Here is a 22,131-nt window from a genome sequence, read left to right on the forward strand (position 1 = left end):
TTTATAAAATAATCCATCCAAATATGTTATTGTTATTTTATTGTGGGGTTACAGAAACATGTGGACTTGCAAAGACTGATGATACAAAATGAGCTTCATTCTAAATGTTTCAAGGGATGTAGCTTGATACCAATGGAATCATATTAAAAATATCCAGAGCTTAAGTTGTGATTAATCAGCCCAAGATGCCAGTTGTTTTATTCAGCAGTTTGAAGCCTTTCAAGACAACTGAAGCAGAAATTGTACTTTGGGCACCACTGCGGCCTCCCACCTTAAAGGTTGCAGGTTTGAGTCCCCTAGTTCTATATATTTGTGCTGGCCTGGTTATGTAGGTTATGTCTGCGCCTTGCTGTGAACTAACATTCCCCGGGTCTCCTCTGCCTCTCCGATGCTGTCCGGATAAGCAGATACATAAAACAACTGAATGGTTGCAAATACTCATATGCATAAGAAAATGTATCTACCTGTCAACAGATGAATTATTTCTCAACAGCTTTTTCCAAGGCTGTCTGAACTGTGACCCAAGTTGGGAAAAGATGCTCTTTAACATTGTGATTTGGGCCAACCAATCAGAAATCAGATCCATTAATTTCATGAGTTTGTTTTAGGAACAGCACATTGGTGGGAAGAATGACTTTCCTAACTGGAGTTGTGAGTCAGAATGGGGGCCCGTGTCGCAGTCTTTGTGGCATGAGTTGCTGTCTGGTTACTTTACACAGTTTATGTCTTTGCCAGTATGGGGAAAGAGGAATCCATGCTGTGATGAAACAGCATTCCCTTCTAAGTCAATGGGAAACAGCATACCTTCTTAGTTTGGCACACCAATGCAGAAGATTTTACTGTTTGTTATGGGTTAATTCTATATTTCTCGTTATATAAATATTCATCCATGCATCCATCTTCCAACTGCTCATTCTGGTTACAGTCATATATGCAATACTATGCAAATGTCTTAGACAGTCAAAAATTTGTTTAAAGTTATTTATCTGGTTAGTAAGTACACATTTGCTCAAAACAAAAAAAACCTAAGTCAAAACATACATGGGTGTATTGGATGGTCACTCAAAAGACTGGGATGAGTTTAGCACATCTAAACATCTTTTTCTTTGGCTGCATAAGACTTCTGCACAGTTCTGTACATATATAACATGTAACAGTTTCAGCTGATTCAAGCAGTAAAAAATCATATTCAAACCTGAAATAAGACATTAGAGACCATAAAATGTAATTGTACAACTCAGATTTATTCAGGATGTTGGTGTTACATTGTCAATTATTTTAGCATAAATCTGGTCATGACAGTCAGCTTTTTATTTTGCTCAAATTTCAAAGAAACAAAATACAACAAAAAAAGAAAGCCGTTTACAACCCTTTCTGGTGTCGTCCCTGGCAAAAAAAAAAAAGTGAACGAGCAAAAACTGAATTTGGCCCTCTGGATTTCTTAAGGCTAGTTCAGCACAGACCGCCTCCTTCGTGGGAAAAGACACCTCGAATTTCCATTTTGGCCACAGAAAGGCCCCATAGAGTCAAGGGGCACTAGGACAGAAGTGGACTGAAATATGACATCCGACTGTGTGTCGGTCTCTCTACATGCAGAGGACACCTCTCACAGCTGCTTTTGGTACATCTGCAGTATGGTTGGCCAGCACCACAGTGTGAGATCAGTGTTACAGCTGCTGTTCTCTTACCATTTCACTGTCACTCCCTGCTATTGCACAAGCATTGACTTTTACTATTCCAAATACCTTGGAACAGTGACATATTTCATTGCCACTCATTACCAGTCCTCGGTCCTGCTTTATCTCTCGTTAATTTTTTTTTCCATAGATCTGTGTTGGTGAAATGAAGGAAGAAATAAAACTTAAGAAAGGAAATCATGTTATGGAATTTTTCTCAGCCTTGACTTAATGTAAGAGGAAATGATGTCGAAGTTGCTTCCAGCCACAGAAAATGACTTTCATCTCTTTGTATTTTCTTTCCCCAGAATGTGCCGTCATGTGTGAAAATCTAGGCAGGATGCACGTTCCTAGCACTCGAGACCAGTGAAAGCTCTGTCGTTATTTGTAAGGGGAAAAACAGTAACATAATTTGCATTTATGGATGTGCATGGGCTAGCATTAGGTAGGGATGTGGGATAGGGGGGTCTCCTCTCTAGAAGAGTCTACCAGAAGAAGAGGTGGTCATCCTGGACTTGGTGATGGTGGAGCTACTGCTCCCGATTCCGCCGCCGAGGCCTCCTCCAATGCCGGAGCCCCCGCTCATGCTGTAGCCTCCGCCCCCGCTCATGCCGTAGCCCCCGCCTCCGCCTCCGCCCATGCCCATGCCGTAGCCCCCACCACCTCCACCGCCAAGGCCGTAGCCATAACCTCCTCCTCCTCCACCACCACCAAGGGCAGATTCCAGGCTGAATCCTGAAACAGAGAAAGAGGTCAGAAAGTCGTGGTAGATGCACTTGAGTCTCTGTCACTAACACAAACTGTTCACCTCATGCCTCTGTGCAATCTACACCAAGAGGTTACCTTGTAATAGGGAAAACCTACTATGCAGTACTGTGCTACACTACCATATAGTCTACGGTCCACTCTCCCAGCTTTAGCAGACAATGGACTACGCATTGATAGAAGACAACAAGTACGAAGAACACTTACCTCCGCCGCCGCCGCCTCCGCCTCCGCCGCTGGATGACTGCTGTACATGGATAGTGGCACTTCCACCTCCAGTCGAGATCCTTTGGAGATTAGAAATAGACGTGAATTCTAAGCTGTCTGCCACCTGAAGAATGTTAATAGTATTTAAAAGATTTCTAATGCTTCTCTCTTACCTGTGCTCCTCTCCTTCCAGCAGCTTCCTGTACGTGGCGATCTCAATGTCCAGGGCCAGCTTGACATTCATAAGTTCCTGGTACTCACGCACCTGGCGTGCCATTTCCTGCTTAGCTCTCTGCAGGGCGTCCTCTAGGTCCTTAATGCGAGCTTTGGCGTCCTTCACTGCTAACTCTCCACGCTCCTCAGCTTCCGCAATCTGACCCTCCAGGTTAACCCGCTAACCAAAACGAATATGACACAGGTTAGAGTTTTACTATTGAGTTTTCCCTCAATCTGAAGTGTCTCACATACATTGTGCAACTCTCCCACCTAGCATAAACATGATTTGTCTTCCTTCTGATGGAAATATATGTGGAGGTTAACGTCTCACCTGCCCCTTGACTGCCTCGATCTCATTCTGCAGGCGGGTAATCATGCGGTTCAGCTCCGCAATCTCGCCCTTGGTGTTGCGCAGGTCATCTCCATACACGCCAGCGGAACTCTTCATCTCCTCATACTGGAAAAAAGGGCGCAGAGTAGTAAGTGAGCTGCTTAAATGTTAATTATCTGGGTGGGTGATATGGGACAAGTTCACAAAATCACACACCTTCTGTTTGTACCACGACTCAGCCTCTGCACGGCTGCGGTTGGCGATATCTTCATACTGGGCGCGCACTTCAGCCACGATGGAGTCCATGTCCAGGTTGCGACTGTTGTCCATCTCCACCACCACTGAGGTGTCCTTGATCTGACCCTGCAGCTCTAGCAGCTCCTAGAATAGAAAGCAGAAAAGGATGACATAGATGTTGCCTGCTTATACTGGAAAAAAGAAATGACTTGGGCAGTTCAGACTGCAGAAATGGCCGTACCGCTTCGTAGACAGCCCGGAGGAAATTGATTTCATCCTGAAGGGCGTCAACCTTGGCTTCCAATTCCACCTTGTTCATGTAAGCGCCGTCAACATCCTGGAAGAGTGTTGAGGAAAATTAGGTTTTATTCAAGCCTGCCTAACAAACAAAGACATTTAAACATGGTAGCTGTAAATTACTTGCCTTCTTCAGCAGGACAAAGTCATTCTCTACTGTGGCACGCTTGTTGATTTCATCTTCATATCTACAGAGAAAGGATAGATAAGAATCTTGAATGGATAGTATAATATTACTCTTCTGAAATAAAAACATGATAAAACTCCCTGCTCACTTGACTTCTACTGAGCTTTTATTGTAGCATCAAAGAGATTGTTATTCCTTACTTGTTCTTGAAGTCTTCCACCAGGTTCTGCATGTTCTTCAGTTCACCCTCTAGCCGGACCTTCTCGTTGCCCAGGCCATCGAGCTGCCTGCGGAGGTTAGCGATGTAGGCCTCGTACATGCTATCGATATTGGAGGTGGTGGTGGTCTGATCCTGAAGAAGGCTCCACTTGGTCTCAAGCATCTTGTTCTGCTGCTCCAGGAACCGCACCTGAGGAAATATGAACATAAAAAGGTTATGAGAATAGTATCGTAGTAAAGTATAAGCCAGAATGGTATTAGCCAGAAGTCCAACCTGGGGGAGAGAGAGAAATGTGGGAAAGAGCTGAACCGCAGCATTTCCAGGATCTTCCTCCTCATTCCTGGTTTTTATTACTTGTGAACAAATGTAGGCTTGATCACAGTGACATTGAAGCCCTGTTTGATATCTAAAAAATATCTATTAGTTTTGTTCAGTTTAGACATACTAGTCTGCAGCTACTGCAGAAGGAGCAGTATCTCCAGCAGACTGTTGCTGAGTCGAGGCCATTTGGGTGGGGCTGACGCAGTCAATTTCAGAGCTAAAAAGTTGCTTCTCAGTGAAGTCACCTAATAGAGCGTTCTGAACATGTTAAAGCTTTCCCTGTGCACAACCCCTGTCTTCAAAAATCATTTTGGGGCAAGGAGCATGTGCAAGATTCAGACAACACCCAAGGAGGATTTGCTGTAGCGGATGAGACTGAGCATTCTTGTTCCAGCTTGCCGCACCAGAACCCAACCCTAGGTGTAGTCACTGCAATGGTAATTACACCACACCTTAGCCCCCGGCACTCTTAGTTTTATGAATGATCTTGTTTAGTTAAACCTTGCCAAAGTTAGCCAACAGCACTGTAAAGTTAAACTGTAAAAGAACAATGATGTTCGTATATCATACTAGTGGTTTATTTGCTTTTGTCCACTTTTGCTGGTGTCTTTGATACTCCGGAAGTGCCACGTTTTTGCAGTCTACAGCTCAAGGAGTAGTTAAGGAACTGTATTTTTTTTTTACTGCAATTGGAGAACAATAAATTCATAAATGCCAGTCAAGGTTAAGCAAAGCATCTAAAGAGGCGAAGGCAAATTCTTGCATATGGGTTTTGCTTAAATTTTAGCATCACGTCGACAAACTATGGCACCTCAGTAAGAAATGCAGTCAAAACTTTACAGCCAGCAGGGGGCAGACACTGACCTGTCTGCAAGCTTGGGAATAATGCACACCTCTGGCCTTCTGAAGCCGGTGACTCAGAGCAGAAGGGGAACAGATGATAACCTGATCCCCACCCTTATTTAGATAGTGACAGCCTGAAAATGGTTTGGGTTTCCAAACTCTATCCCTGAGATAATTACTTTGTATCTATTTGGCATACCCAGTAGGAGGTGGAGCGCCGTTTTTTTTCACATGAACATGTTGCAAACGTGGCTTTGAACACTACAAAAAGAATATGTTTGGTGTGATAAAGTTTTTGGGCATCTCACAACGCTCATCCAGTTTCCCTCTAGCTAGCACATTGTCTCGCAAGGATTTGCCATTCAAGGATCAGGTTTTGAAACTTTAATGACTGATAGCAGCTTGAAAGAAAGAATCCCTTACTCCTATTCAATGTCAAGAGCTCAGTGGTGAACAGCTCATATGCAACCTAACGCAGTTACTGCACTAACCTAATGCCGCACTGCTTCAAAGTGCATCCTCCAGCAACTACGTCGCATAGTTATTTAATCGGCGCTAATCGAGCTTAATGAAATTGCGTCCACCTGCTATATCCCACAGCATGCTGATTCCTATAGTTCAGCAACAGCACTAAAAGAAGCATAAAAGCACTGACCTTATCGATGAAGGAAGCGAAGCGATTGTTGAGGGTCTTGATCTGCTCCTTCTCCTGAGTGCGGACGACCTGGATGTTGGGGTCGATCTCCAGATTGAGGGGGGCCAGCAGGCTCTTGTTGACTTGGACGGCAGTGATGGGGGCAATGAAGGGGCCACCTCCAGCTCCACCGAAGCCACCGCCACCAAAACCACCGCCACCAAAACCACCGCCACCACCAAAACCACCGCCACCACCAAAACCGCTGCCACCACCATAACCACCGCCAAAACCAGCTCCACTGCCAAAACCACCACCTCCACCTCCACCGCCGAAGCCAAGGCCACCGCCTAAGCCCATTCCACCACCGCCACCACCACCGCCAGAAGTAAAGCTGTAGGTGTAGCTTGAGCCACCACCAAGACCTTGGCCAAGACCCCTCACACTACCAGCCCGAGCTGCGCCGCTCATGCGGCTTCCGCCCGAGATGATCGCAGATTGGCTGGAGAAAGGTCTCCTGCTGCCGCCGCCGCCACCACCATAGCCGCCTCCAGCTACGCTTCCACTGGTCCTAATGGTCGTCTTCATTGATGTCATGTTCTCTGGAACTTAGTGGGGTGTCAGAAGGAGAAAAAAAAAGAGGAAAAGACCAGAAGGAGCAGGTTCACAAAGAAGGAAAGTGAACTCCCTCTGTGTGACTAACTGGAGCTGCCTGCCTTAAATCTGTTTTTTCTGGGATGGGGCGGAGCCTCGGCTGCCTGATCACTCTGTAGCTCCTCCCACCTCAATTACACGTCCATCCTGTTTAACAGGTATGGGGCCAGTGTAAATTGATAAGCTTTTGCCACACCCAAGCAAAAAACAGCAAGAGTTAGGAGGTTAGGAGATCTGGGGGAGGGGTACTGATGAAGAATTCAGACGTATCTTTGCTATGTGTTTTCTTCTTTCTGTTCCTTCTGTGCCTGTGCCTTATGTCCATGAAACCCTTGTCAAATTTCTCTGTGTAAGTGCTGGCACGTCCTGACACAGTCCAGCAGTGTGATGAATTAACCGTTAATAGTTAAACACCGTTCTGTGCTTTCTATGTAAGAAAGTCTTTTTCCCCAAAGCTTCCGGATTTGTCTAAATTTTATGCACTGGAGTGCAGTTTCAAGGTCTGCCTAATGGGAAATAACTGGTATTCTGCTTTACAGTACCTTGAGCTCTAGCTAAACCAGGAGGTTTGCTGTCAGCATCGCAGGAGAACGGAGGGAGCCTTCTGCACCAAACCGAAAAGCTTGCTGATGAAGGTCAGCCTAACATGGGCTAATATGGGCTGTTAAATACAGAATTAAATACAGAGTGTCTTGTCGTTTAGCCACAAAGACCTTGTGACTCACTCTGTGGGATATTAATACCCGTTGCATACTTCGCATGTGTATGTTTAAAGAATACTCTTGATACTACAAAATAGATTAAATAAAATAGCTAAATAGCTGCTAATGTGCTTTCCTAAAATTTTTCAATACCTAAGGGAGATGAAAAATTTTGCTGTGTTTTCACAAGTTCAGGTTTTTGTTTCCTTAAAAACCGATTAAGCAATACCAAGCCAAGACTAAAGACAATGCCTCTCTATCTGTGCAAACTTTGTGATATACCTCTGTTTTCCTGCAGATGGCGCTTCTGTGAAACGCGCGTCTGGAGAGCCATTCAGATTGTCCTTCTCAGGTGTGCTAGCAATTCCAGAAGCAAGGCGCACAGGAGCCAGCTCTTATTTAAGGATTTCAGTCATATATATGTATAATTTTTAATAAATTTTATTTGCAAACGGCAGCATGGTACTTCTCTGTTTCTTATTGATGGGCTTCTGTCTTGCTGGGATTTCAGTCCTGCTTCTAGGAACCTGACATGAACTGTCCTAGCAGTGCACTTCACACCACTTAATGTTTCCTTTTGAAGGTCCCTTGATGTCATCCTCTGATTCATTAGGGTTAGGGTTAGGGTTAGGGTTAGGGTTAGATAAGTTGATAGTCAGTTCTGGCATTACAAAGTCACTTCTGCCCTTTATCTGGCTGGTTCATGGTTGTTCCCAGTTCACCTTATTCTTGTCTACTTCTATCTTATAAATTTTAGAACCTGGAAGCAACCTGCTGCTCAGCGTAACCTCCTGCCGGAAAAATCATGATTAAATAGGGAGTTAAAAAAGCAAATTGTATGTATATTGAAATGAATAATGTGTCTTATTGTGTTTCATAACTCCATGAGCTGAGGCTGACACGGAGGGCCTCCATATTCCTCCCTCTCCCTCTTGCCATCAACCCCACCCTTTTTGCAGGCTTGTATTTGCTTGCCTAAATAACTGGAGAGTAGATCAAACTCAAACCAACAAAGCACAAAATCACAAAGAGGACAGGGCAGAGAGACTGCGCAAGACTGGGGTTTCCATAACAAACGGAATCCTCTCTTGGAAATCATATATGACATGTGACTAAGGCAGCAGACCCTGCGACACAAGGTATTGTAGGTAGCCATGCAGCCAAATTCACCACCAATGTAGCCTGTCTTGTGCTGAAGTGTTAGATTGAATGCTACTGATGCATCTCAATAAAGTTTGTGCGCAATTGACATCTTAACTCAGTAAACTTTGGCTCAAAGCACACACTGTTACATGCTCGATTGAGACATGTGGACTGACCAAGACAGGAAAAAGAATTCCGATCTGAAAGGCCTATCCTCCCTTGACTCCTCTTAGTCGCTTGACTTTAAATTTGTTATAAATTTGCGAAGCAGCACTAGGACTGACCCTGTCCCTGACAGCTCACACTCACCACAGGATTGGCACATGTAAGACCAACCTTCCCTGTTATGTCACATCACAGCCGCGGAAAGAGAGAGAGTAAGAGAGCGAGAGGGAGAGGTTTGAGTACCGTGCTCAGAAAGTCTGGGTAAGTGCGTGGTGGGCTGGAAATATTTAGTCTCAAACCCACAGCGGCAGAAGTAACCATTGGGTACAGAACATGGTCATTAAATAATCTGCAGAAATGCAGCACATACCTAAAACACCGTGACATATTTACCTGGATGCATCGTATTTAAATCTAATGTCAGCTTCTGTTAATGCACACATTTGATGGAAGGCTCGCATTTTCCCAAACAGGCTGATTAAGAGGTCCAGCTCTGATCAGACTTGTTCTTCCTTTGCATGTGGCCCAGGTGGATCTCTGCCAAATAAGCTGCCCTCTCATCTCACCCCTATCCAAAGCTCACTTATTCAAATGGAACAGGGAAGCCACAGACTGAATACCAAAGCATGGTGCTGAGGAGTGCCAAGGGTGTTGCCGCACGCTAATTAGCCCGGGCGGCTGAGCACTGTGTTCAGGCCTGCTGGAGGAACTCTCCCTGGGAACAGCAGTGAATGCTGCAGTGCTTCCCTGGTCACTGCCAAATGCACTGGATGCAAAAGTAACCCCTTCGTCAAAGAAGCCTCACTGGCAACTACTACCCTACAGGCTTTCTGCGGCTACCTGCAAAATGAGAAGTCCTGAAACCTAGCTTTGTAACGGACCTCACGACCAATGCCATCGTTTATGGCAAAGAAAGCAATCATAAAGAAATAAAATCGTAAAAATAATTGAAGGAATTAAGGTCAGTGAGGATTTCTTGTTGCGTGTGTTTGGAAAGTATAGAGAAATTCCTGTGCTGCATTTGCAGGAGGTGGCGAAGGACATATGGCGGAATAAAACAAACTTCGGCGCAACACAGGACAAGACAGTGCAACATGAGGACAAACAAACATGGTCATAAATATAACTGGCAGAAGCATAATTCATGTCAGTGGCTTCAAACAAGGTGGGGCATCTCATGCTGCTTGTTGAGGCACATGATGTTTGACAAGAAGGCTCAGGAGGTGTTATTCTCTCTAGCTACCTCTTTCTCCCAAGCTTGTGCAGGTGAAAGCCACGCCTCTCGTTCTCCATGTGCCCCCACCCCTTCAGCCCGACCCATGGGCGGTTTCAGTGCTACATTTCCTAACAAGGTAATACCAGAGTGGAGGTAGCTGATCTGGCAAACCCTTCAAAGGCTTTCCCTTTCATGCTGCTGCTTGAATGTATAAAAACCATAAAGCATACAGGAATACTTTGTAACGAGCCTGATATCCATGAATTATGTCATGCTTCCACTTGGACAATGTATTCAAAGAAAAGAATGTCAAATGATGTCTACTTACAAAAATGTTTTTCATACTACATGTTCCCTGTAATTCATTTTGGCTGTTAGTGCTTGGATTACCCATCCCTGTTTCATAATGAAAGGAATCATTTTGGTGAAATGTTACTATACGTGTTTACATATAAAGAGAATCCCATATGCCCATTTTGCTGGTTTTTGTGTTGTTATGCAAATTACATGTTGCAGGGCTGCTGGTAACAATACCTATTTCATGCCGAAAAAAGATGATTCCAACTAAATAATAAGATAATAATAAAGCATCAAAAATGGTCGGACAAAAACTAGTGGCAAAAGATCATAGTCTTTTTAAAAATGTTTTTAAAAAGCAGAAGTGAAAAAGCATCTAAAATATGTAAAATTAAAAGCTTAATAAGGTTCTTCACTGGCTTTAGATTCACATTCGATAAACATCTCTGCACCTCTTCTGAGAACAAAATAACTTCTGTGCTAAAATGCATCTTGTTCCATTCCAAGCCTTGTTCTTAGCTACCTATCAGTTGGGGAAAGTAATTTATTTCATCTCATCATCCAGTGTTCAACTAGAGGTTAATTGTTACTCTGTAATTGTTACTCTGGTACGATGAAGGCCTGCATCTGTGTTTCTCCAGAAGGTTTAAACACTCCAACCACTCACTTCAGTTTGAAATGGAGATAGTAACTATTTAGAGTAAAAAAGAAAGAGATACACTACAGTGTGATTACAGGTGTTTTGAAAATGGAATTATGCTGTGTTTGCCATTTGGACAAGTATGAAAACAGGTGCATTGTAACGTGATATTTTCTTAAATCCCATCCTAATTTTCAGGGGGTCAAAGGACCTCACTCAATAATGCAGCCCAACAGAGAGGAGGCTTTGCTAGAAAGCATGGGATTTGAACCAATTTTAGCATGTATTGTGGTCCCTAAAATGTAAAGATCTGAATTTCAGTTGTCCTTCCTGTCAAACCATTAGTATCTCACATTGTAATACATGGGCATACCAGCCTTCTGCAGGAACTGTGTGATCTAATAGCTCTTTTCTACTGGCATGCAGGAACCAGGCCATACCCGACCCATACTGCAAAGACAATAGTTTCAGCGCGGTTCCAGATTTTCCCAGGTTTGGCGAGTGACAGTGATGTACAGCCAAGGAGACACTTATTTACTGTTCACACAGTGTACATCATGATTTACTACGTGCTAATCTCCATCAGCACGTCTGTGAGAATCGCCATGTTATGTTAGCATCGAACGCTAGCGGATTTAGTGTTCACTTGCATAGATTTGCATTATGACTCCATTCCATTCTGCCACCCTACAGACTTTTTCAAAGTAGGAGATTGGAAATTTCCAAGTTCCGAATTATTGGCATCAATACATTGCCATTCGCGATATTACTAATAATGAGTGATATATAGAAAATACGCTTTTTCCCTTCAGAAAATCCATGCATATTGACGCAATCAAAGGACAGTGATGCAACCAGCTGGCTTTAGCCACACTTTCAGCCCAGGGCCATGCCAATGCAGGAAAGGGTCGGACATGTTACAATGAAAAACCATCTGTGCGCGGTACAGCTTGGGTGTGGCTCGGTTTGGCTCGGATCTTGGTGGCAGCAGAAAGTCACCATAAGTGTATTGCAAACTCAACGGGCTTTGCCTGTTTTTATGTCTAATGTTACAGCAAGAATATAATACTTAGTTCCCGCTCTTCCTATTTATACATGGAATCAATTTTCTTGCATCCAGAAACGGCATTAAAGGCACCTTCTTGATCTTCAGCAGAATCTTGTTTTGCAGTAGCCCAGCAAGGACATTCCATCAAGGCCCCAATTGCATGTAGTCATGTATCTCCAGACCTGGGGATTCACATTCTCCCAGGGGTCTGCTCACACTAGTTAGTCCCCCTAAATTGTGCTATGTCACCTGGACCACATATGACCCTCACCAGGGTAAGCGGTTAGAAAGTGGGTGGTGTTGAAATAACAACTGTCACTGGAGCCATTGTGCTCAGACATTATACAACAATGCGCTCATGCAGGGTGTCTCTGTTTCTCAGACGCATCGTTACTCATCACACCATCTCAGCTAGATAGTTACCCATCTGGAGTTGGCATTTACATGTACCTCACAAGTTTATCACAAGCACCTGACACTAGAGGGGAGAGTTACAATTTTTATGTTCCTCAGATTCAAACCCACGACATCTGCATTGATAGCACCATGTTCTACTTGTTTAGCTACAGGATAATATTGAGTTGAAGCTGGTACTATATTGAAATTTGGTACAGAAAGCCTCAAGATATGATCCATATCAAAAGGGGATTCCTGTCCACAGATGACTGCATTATCAGCAGCTGGTTTTGCACTCACTCATAACCACAAACTTTCTCTTTCCCCTATCTTACAACCTTTAGCATAAACGTTTCCTTTTCCCTGACTGGTGTGAATAGAAAAATGGGTGGAGCCCCAGATCAGTCATCGGGGAGCAGTGGGCTGCCGTGTGACCCACATAACTCTAATAGGCAGTCAGACACTCTGTGATGCCTAAACTTGCATAGTGAACATTCAATGGGATTGTAGGGGAAATATTGCAGACTAAGGGTGTGGGAGGCTGAGGTTATAAAATGACGACACACAGCAGAAAGATCCATTCTCTCTATTGTTCCAGCAGTTAAAATAGAAATAGTAAAGGTGTGCCTAACAGCATTTGGTTTTAGTGCTTTTGTATGCATGAATAATTTAGTCAATTATACATATTTTAGTCAACTCCATAAAGAGCCTGGAATTGTTAATGAGTTGCACATAAAAACAAAATCATGAACTTGGTCAGTATTATTGTTCATTGATACAGTTCAGTGTATGTGCTATAGCATTAGGAAGATAACATTTGGTTGCAAGTTAACTAGATGCAATTGATATGAAAGGGAATGAAAGAATTGATTAATAAAGTTGCAATGCAGGACAAGGAAGTCAAATTGTGTGTAAAAGTGAGGGGTGTGGCAGAGGGGGAGTCAACAGCTGACATTCTTTCCTCATGACACACAGGGAGTCACAGACACACGCCCATGTGCAGCCCGTATGCCTCCCTACTCACCATAACTGGCCTTCTGTGCTCAGCTACAGAGAGTACCTCTGCAGCCGAGTGCCAAAACTGAAAATCCCAAAGGGAAAGAGAAAAATGTTCTGAAGAAGAGCAAAGCACATTCTGACTGGAGCAAGAGCAAAGGTGCCCATGTCGTAGTAGAAAATTGTCGGAGCTGAAGGAAAATGGCAAGCAAAGGTAAACCTGTCGCTGCTTGCTGGGATTCACTGTGGTGATGAATCCAATTCTAGCCCTGGGAGACACTAGCAGCTAATCTACCCTGTCCTCTCCCCTCACCTCCAGCACGTCGTTATAAACATGAGTTTCTAGAAGTTTCCCACAGATGTTCAACCTTCATTTTTAAAATATGATCTCTTATTTGGTTATTTATTGAGGTTCTTCTTAATTATAATTAGTGAGTATCACTGCAGTCTCACAAAGTCCTGGGCTCAAATCCCACCCAAACTTTATGCATGACCTCCCCATGTTTGAACAGGTTTCCTCTGCGTACTCCGATTTCCTGCTGCATTCCAAGGGCATGCAGTTAGACGAATTTGTGTCTCTGAATTGCCCATAGTGTGCGATTGTGTTCATGAGCGTGTATCCTGCAATAGACTGGCATCCCATCCAGGGCAAGCAAGACCTCATGTCTTGTAGTTCCTGGAATAGGTTTGAGGTTCCTCATAACCCTGTCCAGGATAACTGGCTTTGGAAGGGCTAAGAGTGTGGTCTCCTTTTGCACACTTCATGCATCCATCACCTAACTGCTATCAAGAAGAGGCATCAAATGCCTCTGATGGAGAAAGGGTTTACAGCAAACTGAGCAGCGTCTACTCAGAGACAAGAATGAATCTTTTTATGAAAGAATGTAAAAGTATCAAACGTAGCAAATGGTTAATCAAATTTATTATTCATAGAGTAGACCACCAGGCAGATCCAAACAGTGTTTGAGAATGATCAGAAAAATTATATGGGCTGACATGAGGAACAGTAGCTAACATTTATTTATTTCAATTTGAAGTCCATATTGCAGCTACTTATCAGCTCAGTCACTGCTTCCATCTTGGTGTCACTCTTGCAGAAAATAATGTCTCTAGCTACGACATTGCACCAGTCAGGGTGTGCAACGTTGGATGTATGTGCAGAGTGATGGCGCCAGACTGGTGACAACACAGTAGTAGGACAAAATCTGAGGGGACAGTGCCTCCAGGGAAGTTCTTAAACAGGAACAAGATATAGTTCGAATTCATGAGGAAAGCAAAAAAAGGACAAATATGGAATCAGGTACAGCCTTGTGCAAATTAATTGAAGCAAGTTCTTAGTCTATATGCTGATGGATTGACTACAGTTAAGACATTACAGTCACATTAAATCATACTCATTGCCTTGGGTTCGGTTTTTGGACATGGTGGATTAATTAAAATGGTATGGGAATAACCCAGGATGGGGCACCAATCCATGACAGGGCAAACACACCATTCGCGTTTATGGGGAATTTGGCAACTCCAACTAACCTTAGCATGTTTTTTGACTGTGGGGGGAAACCAGAGAACCTGGAGGAAACTCCACAACAACATGGGGAGGTGCCAGACCCCCAGAGCATTCACCTGAAACACACATGGATGGCTGAATCACTGTCATATCACCTAGCTCTAACCCCATCTAAGCAGGCCTGCCAGTCTGTGGGCATAGAGTCTCCTCTCTCCATCCACTCAGTCATACCACCCAGCCTTAACCCTGCCCAAGCAGGCCTTCCATTCTGTGGGCACAGTGCCTCCTCTGCCCATCCACTCAGTCATACCACCCAGTCCTGACCCCACGCAAGCAAGCCTGCCAGTCTGTGGGCACAGTGCCTTCTCTACCTATCCACTCACTGTACTCTCTGTCCTGTTCGCCGTGCAAACCAGCAGGTCTCAGATCACTGAATGGGTGTTTGAGTGACAACTTCTTTCAATTAACTTGTACAAGGGTACAAGCTGATCAGATACAAAAACTTACAAGTTGTACACAGCCTTGGTTCCCTCTGCGGAACTAAAAGTTGTGGCTGTATGCTGAGTACAAAAGTTAGCATCTCCTTACTTTGAAATGAGAAAACGAACAAAATACAGAAATGTATTTTCACTAAACATAATATTTAATGCACAGTCACTGATGCTGATCTTAAGGCTGATTTATATGTCTGCATAGAATCTACGCCATTGCCTGACACTCACCTCCACAGAAAAGTAACTACTTGTCGCAGAAACACAAACTACAACAACTGTGATTGATCTGCTTGTGAGCATTACACTTCCTCCTACGCCATTTTTTTGTTGCTGTTTGTTTCCAGCTGGTGGGATCTTACTTTGGGACAAATTGTCTTTAGCTGATTGCGAGCCTCTTGTTTCTGCCAGAGGTGACGCTGTTCACACTGTTTAAAAAACACGATGGCAGCCGTTCACACTAGGGCTGCATGGTATTGGGAAATTCCAATTATTTGCAATAAATATTACAATAAAAAAAAAAAAGAATTCGAAATAAATAAATTTCCCACAAACCCATCTGTCAGTGATATAAACAGCAAGGATGAAAATGATTATGATTGGCTCAGAGAGCACATGTAGAGCTCATGCAAAAGCAGCGGCCGTAAACTTCACAATGATTTTTTAACCTGTGCCAGATTATCTTGAAGAGGAACAAGCATTAAAACTACAAAGCTAGCTAAGGTTTGTTTCTTATAAAAGAATGCAAATTACGAATCAACCTTAACTTTTAACACGTTGGCCTGTTGATCCTTAGATGAGTTTTGTTTTTGTGATTCCTATCATCATTGTATGACCTTGGGGTGAATCTACACTCATTAAAAGACTGGGATCTGTCTTGAATGCTCTGCATTTGTAATCAGTCCTCGCTATAGAATGATTCTTTGGAAATTACTGTAGAAATTATTTGGAACTTGCCTTATAACCCTTCCAAAATTTTATGAGCAGCAACAATTGTTTGTTTCCAGCCATTACTAATATTGTTTGTCATAAACTTGGCTGCCCCACATAAAACAAATAAATTTAAGTAGCAGAACCTGACAACTAATTCCTGTGAAATTAATACATGTGTGTTTACTTCTTCCCACCTGGCTTCTGCATTTTGCTTTACGTTTTTTTTAATAACTATTGACATAGTCAGGTCTCTTATGTGTTACAGATGAGTGCAAAAGGTTGCATCCCCTTACTTTGAAATGACAACATTTCATACATGTGCAGATTGCACTTGACTGTGGAGATGTAGATTGACTATGGCGATGTAGACTTTTATTCTAATTACCTCTAAGGACTTTTTCAGCTGCCCTGCTGATTGTTTTGGATTCTTATGTAGCTCTGAAGCAATTCTCCTAGCAGACCTTTTAAGTTAATTGTCCTGGTCTTCCACTCCTTGGTAGAGTCTTAGTATGTCCAGCTGTCTTCCATGTGTGGATTATGGTCTTTACAGTTGCTAATGGCAGCCCTAAACATTTTGAAATGTAGCAGTTTCATTTTGAGGTCCCCTGACAGCTCCTTCCCTGATCCCATTGTTTCCGTTGCTCTCAGCAAACTGCTTTGAGGCTGCTCCTGAAGATCTACCCACTTGCAAATACATTATGCAAGCCTAACTGAACTCACCTAGTGGCACTCATCAAGCATTAAATGCTGACAATGTCTCTTCAAAGTCAGACACCTAATATTATATATTTACATATATATTTGGACTAGGACTTTTAATATTGTTTTAATATTGAGGCCATATCATAAATTTTTTTCAGAGAGGAAACGCCTTTAAATTATTATGGAAGGTTATTTTGAAGATGAACTGTACAACAGAGGCAGTTTCTTTTCATTATTCACCCAAGGTCTTAGGGGGATGCAAACTTTTGCACTCAACTGTAAGGGAGTTTTAGACATAATTAGCCAAAGGCAGACTTCTGGGTCCATCAATCTTTCCATTAGTGTGAGGGTGGTAACCTGAATACATACTGACAGCGGCACCCAGGTGGTCATAAAACTGCTTCCAAAGCGATGTTGAGGGTCCTGGCATGTTCAGTACTGCCCTTAACAAATGATATTGCGTGCATGCTCCAACACCGTCACAAACACTGGATTGCTACGAGGAATACGTTGCAGTTATGCCCTGGGTAAGATGAGTTACCAATCGATGCAGGGTGTTCGATATTGTTCTGTGATGGAGGAGGCTGGTGTCGGTTTATGGCCTCAATGTTTTGGGTTAAAGGTCACTCCTCTCAGGCTACAAAAAAATTGACTAGCAAGATTTATTGTGATCCTTGCAAGATTTCCCCTAGTCTGGAACTGGAACCTGGTGCAAAAAAGAGCTAAGAACTCTGATAAGAATTTAAGTCCTTAGCAGTCCCGAGAATGTTCTTGTGGTCTCTTATTACCAGGAAATGAGAGATGGAACCTCCAACCATTGCACCCCCCCCCCCCCCTTTCAGGGTCAACTTCACCACTGGCACTTCCGAATTAACTAAATCATAAGTAACTTACAAGCATGACTACAACATGCTTTATTTGCTATTTGCACAAGTACAGGTATAGGTACACTGGAATGCTTCTCTTCGCTGACCCTATCTTGCTCTTTTTTTTTTAAATTCCTGTTTATCCTAATATTTATTGCAATATTTAACTCCTATAAAGCTGAATCTCTGATAAAATATGGTTCAGGGGTGTGGATTCTAAAGCTGGCCAAAATGTTTTGACAACACTGAGGGATCCACCTTCACTATGAAGGGCAGAATGGGACTGCAGTCAGGATAGTTTCGGAAGTAAACTTCTAAGCCAATCCTCCACATGAATGCTTTTTATTTGTGAATAAAAAGACGTGAAAAAGAAAGTCATACCACATTTCATGGAGTAAATGCGAATTGTCTGGTCCTCACTTAAGTTATTAACCTCTAAAATTAGACAAATCTAGTATCAGATAACAGATGACACATGAGAAACTTGATTATGTCAATAGTTATAAAAAAAAAAAACGTAAACAAAAATGCAGAAGCCAGGTGGGAAGAAGTAAAGACACATGTATTAATTTCACAGGAATTAGTTGTCAGGTGCTGCTACTTAGATTTATTTGTTTTGTCTGAGGCAGCCAAGTTTATGACAAACAATATTAGCAATGGCTGCAAACAAACAATTGTTGCTGCTCATAAAATTTGGGAATGGTTATATGGCAAGTTCCAAATAATTTCTGCAGTAATTTCCAAAGAATCATTCTATAGCGAGGACTGATTACAAATGCAGAGCATTCAAGACAGATCCCAGTCTTCCAAGGAGTGTAGATTCACCCCTAGGTCATACAAAGATGATAGGAATGACAAAAACAACAACAACAACAACAAGCCAATCTCCGAGCCAATCATAATCATTTCCATCCTTGCTGTTTATATCACTGATAGATGGGTTTCTGGGAGATTTATTTATTTTGAACTCCTTTTTTATAGTAATATTTATAGCAAATATCTGAAATTTCCCAAAATCATGCAGCCTTAGTGTGAACGGCTGCAACCATGTTTTTTGAACAGTGTGAACAGCTGCAAATCTGGCAGAAACAAGAGGCTCGCAATGAGCTAAAAACAATTTGTCCCAAAGTAAGATCCCACCACCTGGAAAGAAACAACAACAAAACATTTGTGTAGGAAGAAAGGTGATGCTGACAGTTGTTGCAGTCGGCATCTCCACAATGTATAGTTATATTTCTAAGGAAGGACACATCAGGCAACAGCATTGATTTTATGAGGTAAGAGACACATACTGATTACAGCACATTGCTGCATCCACCACACAACGAACAATCTCAGGTATGAGAATCTGAGCACAGCAGCTGATACCTCAGCTACCTGAGCTTTTTCCAGTGGCTGGAGTGCCAATCCTGCCACCAACCCCCAAATTTCACTGTAAGTTGGAGGACCTCCTTGTAGGGCTGGACGTGGATTAACAACCCAGAGCAAAGCAATTGCAGGTTAAGGGCCTTGCTCAAAGGCCCAATGGAGCACTCCTGGCATTCAAACCAACAACCTTCCGATTGCTGGCACAGATCCCTAGCCACAGAGTCACCACTTCACCCACCAGTAATCTCTGCAAGATGTTTAAATCAGCCTTAAGATCAGCATCAATGAACTGAAACAATGTTGTAAGAAAGAGGTCCCCAAAACTGACAAACCTATACAGAAAATTACTTTGAGTACTTTGAGTTACAGCTGCCAAAGGGAGTTCTACTATTTGGAACTTTCCCAAATACAATTGATATTTCCATACCAGCACATATATAGTAGAGACACTCCTCTACTTACGAACGAGATACATTCCGAATGGCCGCTTGTAACTTGAAATATTCGTAAGTCGTTATCCAACATCATTTTAAGAGTATACGCAAGTACTAAGAACTCGGATGCTGGGAGTACGCACGCTACACTGCTGCGCGGCGGGAGTAGCGGCCTGAAGTTGTACTAGGCGGAATTGGCGCGCAGAAAGAAAATTGATGTTGTGGACAGGAAACGGGAGCCCAACGAACACAATTTGAACTTACAGTCCTCTTCGTTTGCATGTCTGACAGTTCGTAAGTTGAAAGTTCTTAAATAGAGGAGCGTCTGGATATAAGCATCTCAGAGAAAGAAATATTGATTCAAATGGTCCATGCTGACACAGTGAAACTGCTACCAAGGAAAATTATTATGCAGGCCTGTTCTACAAGCTACTTAATCATGGGGTGTAGTCACATGTGGCTTCAGCATGTTCCTTTGTTAAATCAATAACGACATGGTAGAATCCATTATGTTTTGTTCGTCACATTAAATTTACCTAATGTCAGGACTTATTAAGCACCTGGTGATTCTGTGTATTGGGCTATAATTGACAAAGGGTGTGTCTTGTTTTTCAGATGAATATACGTGCTTCCTGCAGTAAATGCACTGCCACGCACTGTGACCCTAGCATTCACAGGCATACTTTGATGAATGTACTTCTGTCCAAGGCATGACATTAATGCACTGTCAGCGGTTTCTCTGAAAAAGATCACAACAGCAATGCTCTGTTTCACCACTTAGATGTGACAGTAGCCAGACAGCAGTATGATTCTAGTGACACTTATTTACTCAAGACTATCATGGTGAAGATGGCAGCAGGCAGCATGTCCAGAGATGACATCGGTTCCTTTCTATGGTCGGCAGAGGTGGAAAGTTCAGGTCCAGAGAGTACAAATCTAGACCATGATTTTGTTTCAACCACCCAGTTGAGTACTCTGTGAATGTGACTCTTTATACTCAACTGGTAGGTTGAAACAAAATCTTGGTCTGGATTTGGAAAGTTTTTCAACCAGCAGCCAAAAGGGTTTGGCAGGGCTTTTGTGCTCTTATGTATTGTTCCAGGGCCTGAAAACAGGAAGTTAAGAGGAGTATATGTGCACAGAGGAGATCAAAATTTGACTGGAGATGGGGGATCACAAACAGTTAACAGGCATGACTTAACATGCAACCATCAAAAACAGCGATTACTGTACTGATGTTACTCATTGTGGGGGGGGGGGGACTAGCTGTTTGGTACAGGCCTATTATTGAATGCCTCTTTGGTGAGGTATTCAGAATCACTCCCTGTTTGGTATGTAAGGTGTGTAATCCAATCCCTACACTTTCCCAGCCTGGGAAAGCTCTCTTCCAAAGTGGAGCATATTCCTCGAGCATAACAGGCGGCTCAGTTGCTTGTGTATTTTTTTCACCTTGCGTCGCCTAGCAACACCTGAGGGCCTGTTATCACCCTCACTATCAACACAATCGGTGCACCTTGACCCCACTGCATAGTTGCTTCACACAGAAGTAGTTCTTCTTTTTGTTTGAACGCGACCGTAAGATACCGACACATCATAGATTAACAGTTTGCAGCCGGGCATCAGGGTGGACATAGCTGAACTATGCGTGGTCTCCTTCTCTGGAAAGGCAATCACTAACGTGTTTACAAGTGAAACATTTTCATTTGCTAGTCTCTGAGAAAAACACCCTGCAGGTGTAGTGTTACAAAGACTAGCCAGTAGAGATTGTTTGCTGACACTTCAAACCCATTTACTCTGGATTGGTCACTCATTTACCAATAGTTGGGAAAGTAGATTAGCCAATAATAAGCTGCTACAAATCAAACAGTCATGACTCTTCAAATAGAAATTTTACAAACAAGTCCTCGGTGCAAAACAGTGTTACACATAAGAGCATTTTGATGATTCTATATTTAATTTATACATAAAATGTAATGAGGTATAATTGCTCTTGGCTTCCTTGCAATGAAAAATGCAAAACAGGGAGATTATGGGAGGTCTCCTGTCACTCGCTAATCATTTTTCATAAAAGCAAATTTGCAAACCTTTGTAGACATGGCCCTGGGTGCTCTCTGATGGCATGGGAGTGGACCTTGGCACTGTTACTGCAGCTGCAGGTGGAGCCAAACGGCGGCATGTCACCTGCCACCTCTGTGCATACGCCTGGAACTCTTCCCTCGACTTGATGAGATTCTGGGGGAGTATGCAAACAGCCCCCCACACACTTTTTTGATTACAATCTTTTTTCTCATTGTCATTGGTCAAAGCTTTTCCTTCAGCAGATCATTTCCTAAGAAGCGTAAAGCAGACTAAAAACTGAATAGCTCTGCATGTATCTTTGTCCCACAAGGTCAAAGTTCATTTTATTGGTCCATAGCCACTTATCCAGGTGTATTAAAAACTGATTGCATGTGAAAAGTGTTTCAAATATTGTGAAGATAGATGCATGGGGTTGGGGGGCAGTATGCAGAACTGCAAAATGTTCTGGAGTGCAAACCTGTATCTTTAAATAAATTGCTTTTTGACAGAGAGATGGCATACAGTAGTTCTTGGGAATACAGGCAGATGCCAGCTAAGCTAAGCTATTAGAACCAGAAGATACTGATATGTGTATATGTATGTAGTGTGGCGACACAGGGCTGCCACCTTTTAGGGGTGTAA

The 22,131-nt window shown here is 42.9% G+C and overlaps 1 protein-coding gene and 1 long non-coding RNA gene across 2 annotated transcripts; one reads left to right on the forward strand and one right to left on the reverse strand.

Annotated features, from left to right (window-relative positions):
• Positions 1 to 1,223: 1,223 nt before the first annotated feature.
• On the reverse strand, positions 1,224 to 6,585 carry krt5 (keratin 5). The gene is made up of 9 exons (XM_023805040.2): positions 5,896 to 6,585; positions 4,057 to 4,265; positions 3,857 to 3,917; positions 3,674 to 3,769; positions 3,412 to 3,576; positions 3,196 to 3,321; positions 2,822 to 3,042; positions 2,649 to 2,728; positions 1,224 to 2,411 (listed from the first exon to the last, which is right to left on the reverse strand). Exons 1-9 carry the CDS (start codon positions 6,469 to 6,471, stop codon positions 2,152 to 2,154), a joined length of 1,794 nt encoding a protein of 597 aa, XP_023660808.2. The 5' UTR covers positions 6,472 to 6,585; the 3' UTR covers positions 1,224 to 2,151.
• Positions 6,586 to 6,686: 101 nt separating this feature from the next.
• LOC111840335 (uncharacterized) lies at positions 6,687 to 7,686 on the forward strand. Its single transcript, XR_002837386.2, has 2 exons — positions 6,687 to 7,163; positions 7,528 to 7,686. It is a non-coding gene; the product is annotated as an uncharacterized lncRNA (long non-coding RNA).
• The last annotated feature ends 14,445 nt before the right edge of the window (positions 7,687 to 22,131 follow it).

The sequence above is a fragment of the Paramormyrops kingsleyae genome, chromosome 6 (genome assembly GCF_048594095.1).
Source record: "Paramormyrops kingsleyae isolate MSU_618 chromosome 6, PKINGS_0.4, whole genome shotgun sequence".
NCBI classification, from domain to species: Eukaryota; Metazoa; Chordata; class Actinopteri; order Osteoglossiformes; family Mormyridae; genus Paramormyrops; species Paramormyrops kingsleyae.

Excerpts from the sequence above, each read along its gene's own strand:
- krt5 (XM_023805040.2), bottom strand. The coding sequence starts at position 6,471 with ATGACATCAATGAAGACGACCATTAGGACCAGTGGAAGCGTAGCTGGA. Across the intron at positions 3,043-3,195 it reads TCGAGGCAGTCAAGGGGCAG|CGGGTTAACCTGGAGGGTCA; the intron begins GTGAGACGTTAA and ends CGTTTTGGTTAG. Across the intron at positions 2,412-2,648 it reads CGGAGGCGGCGGCGGCGGAG|GATTCAGCCTGGAATCTGCC; the intron begins GTAAGTGTTCTT and ends TCTCTGTTTCAG.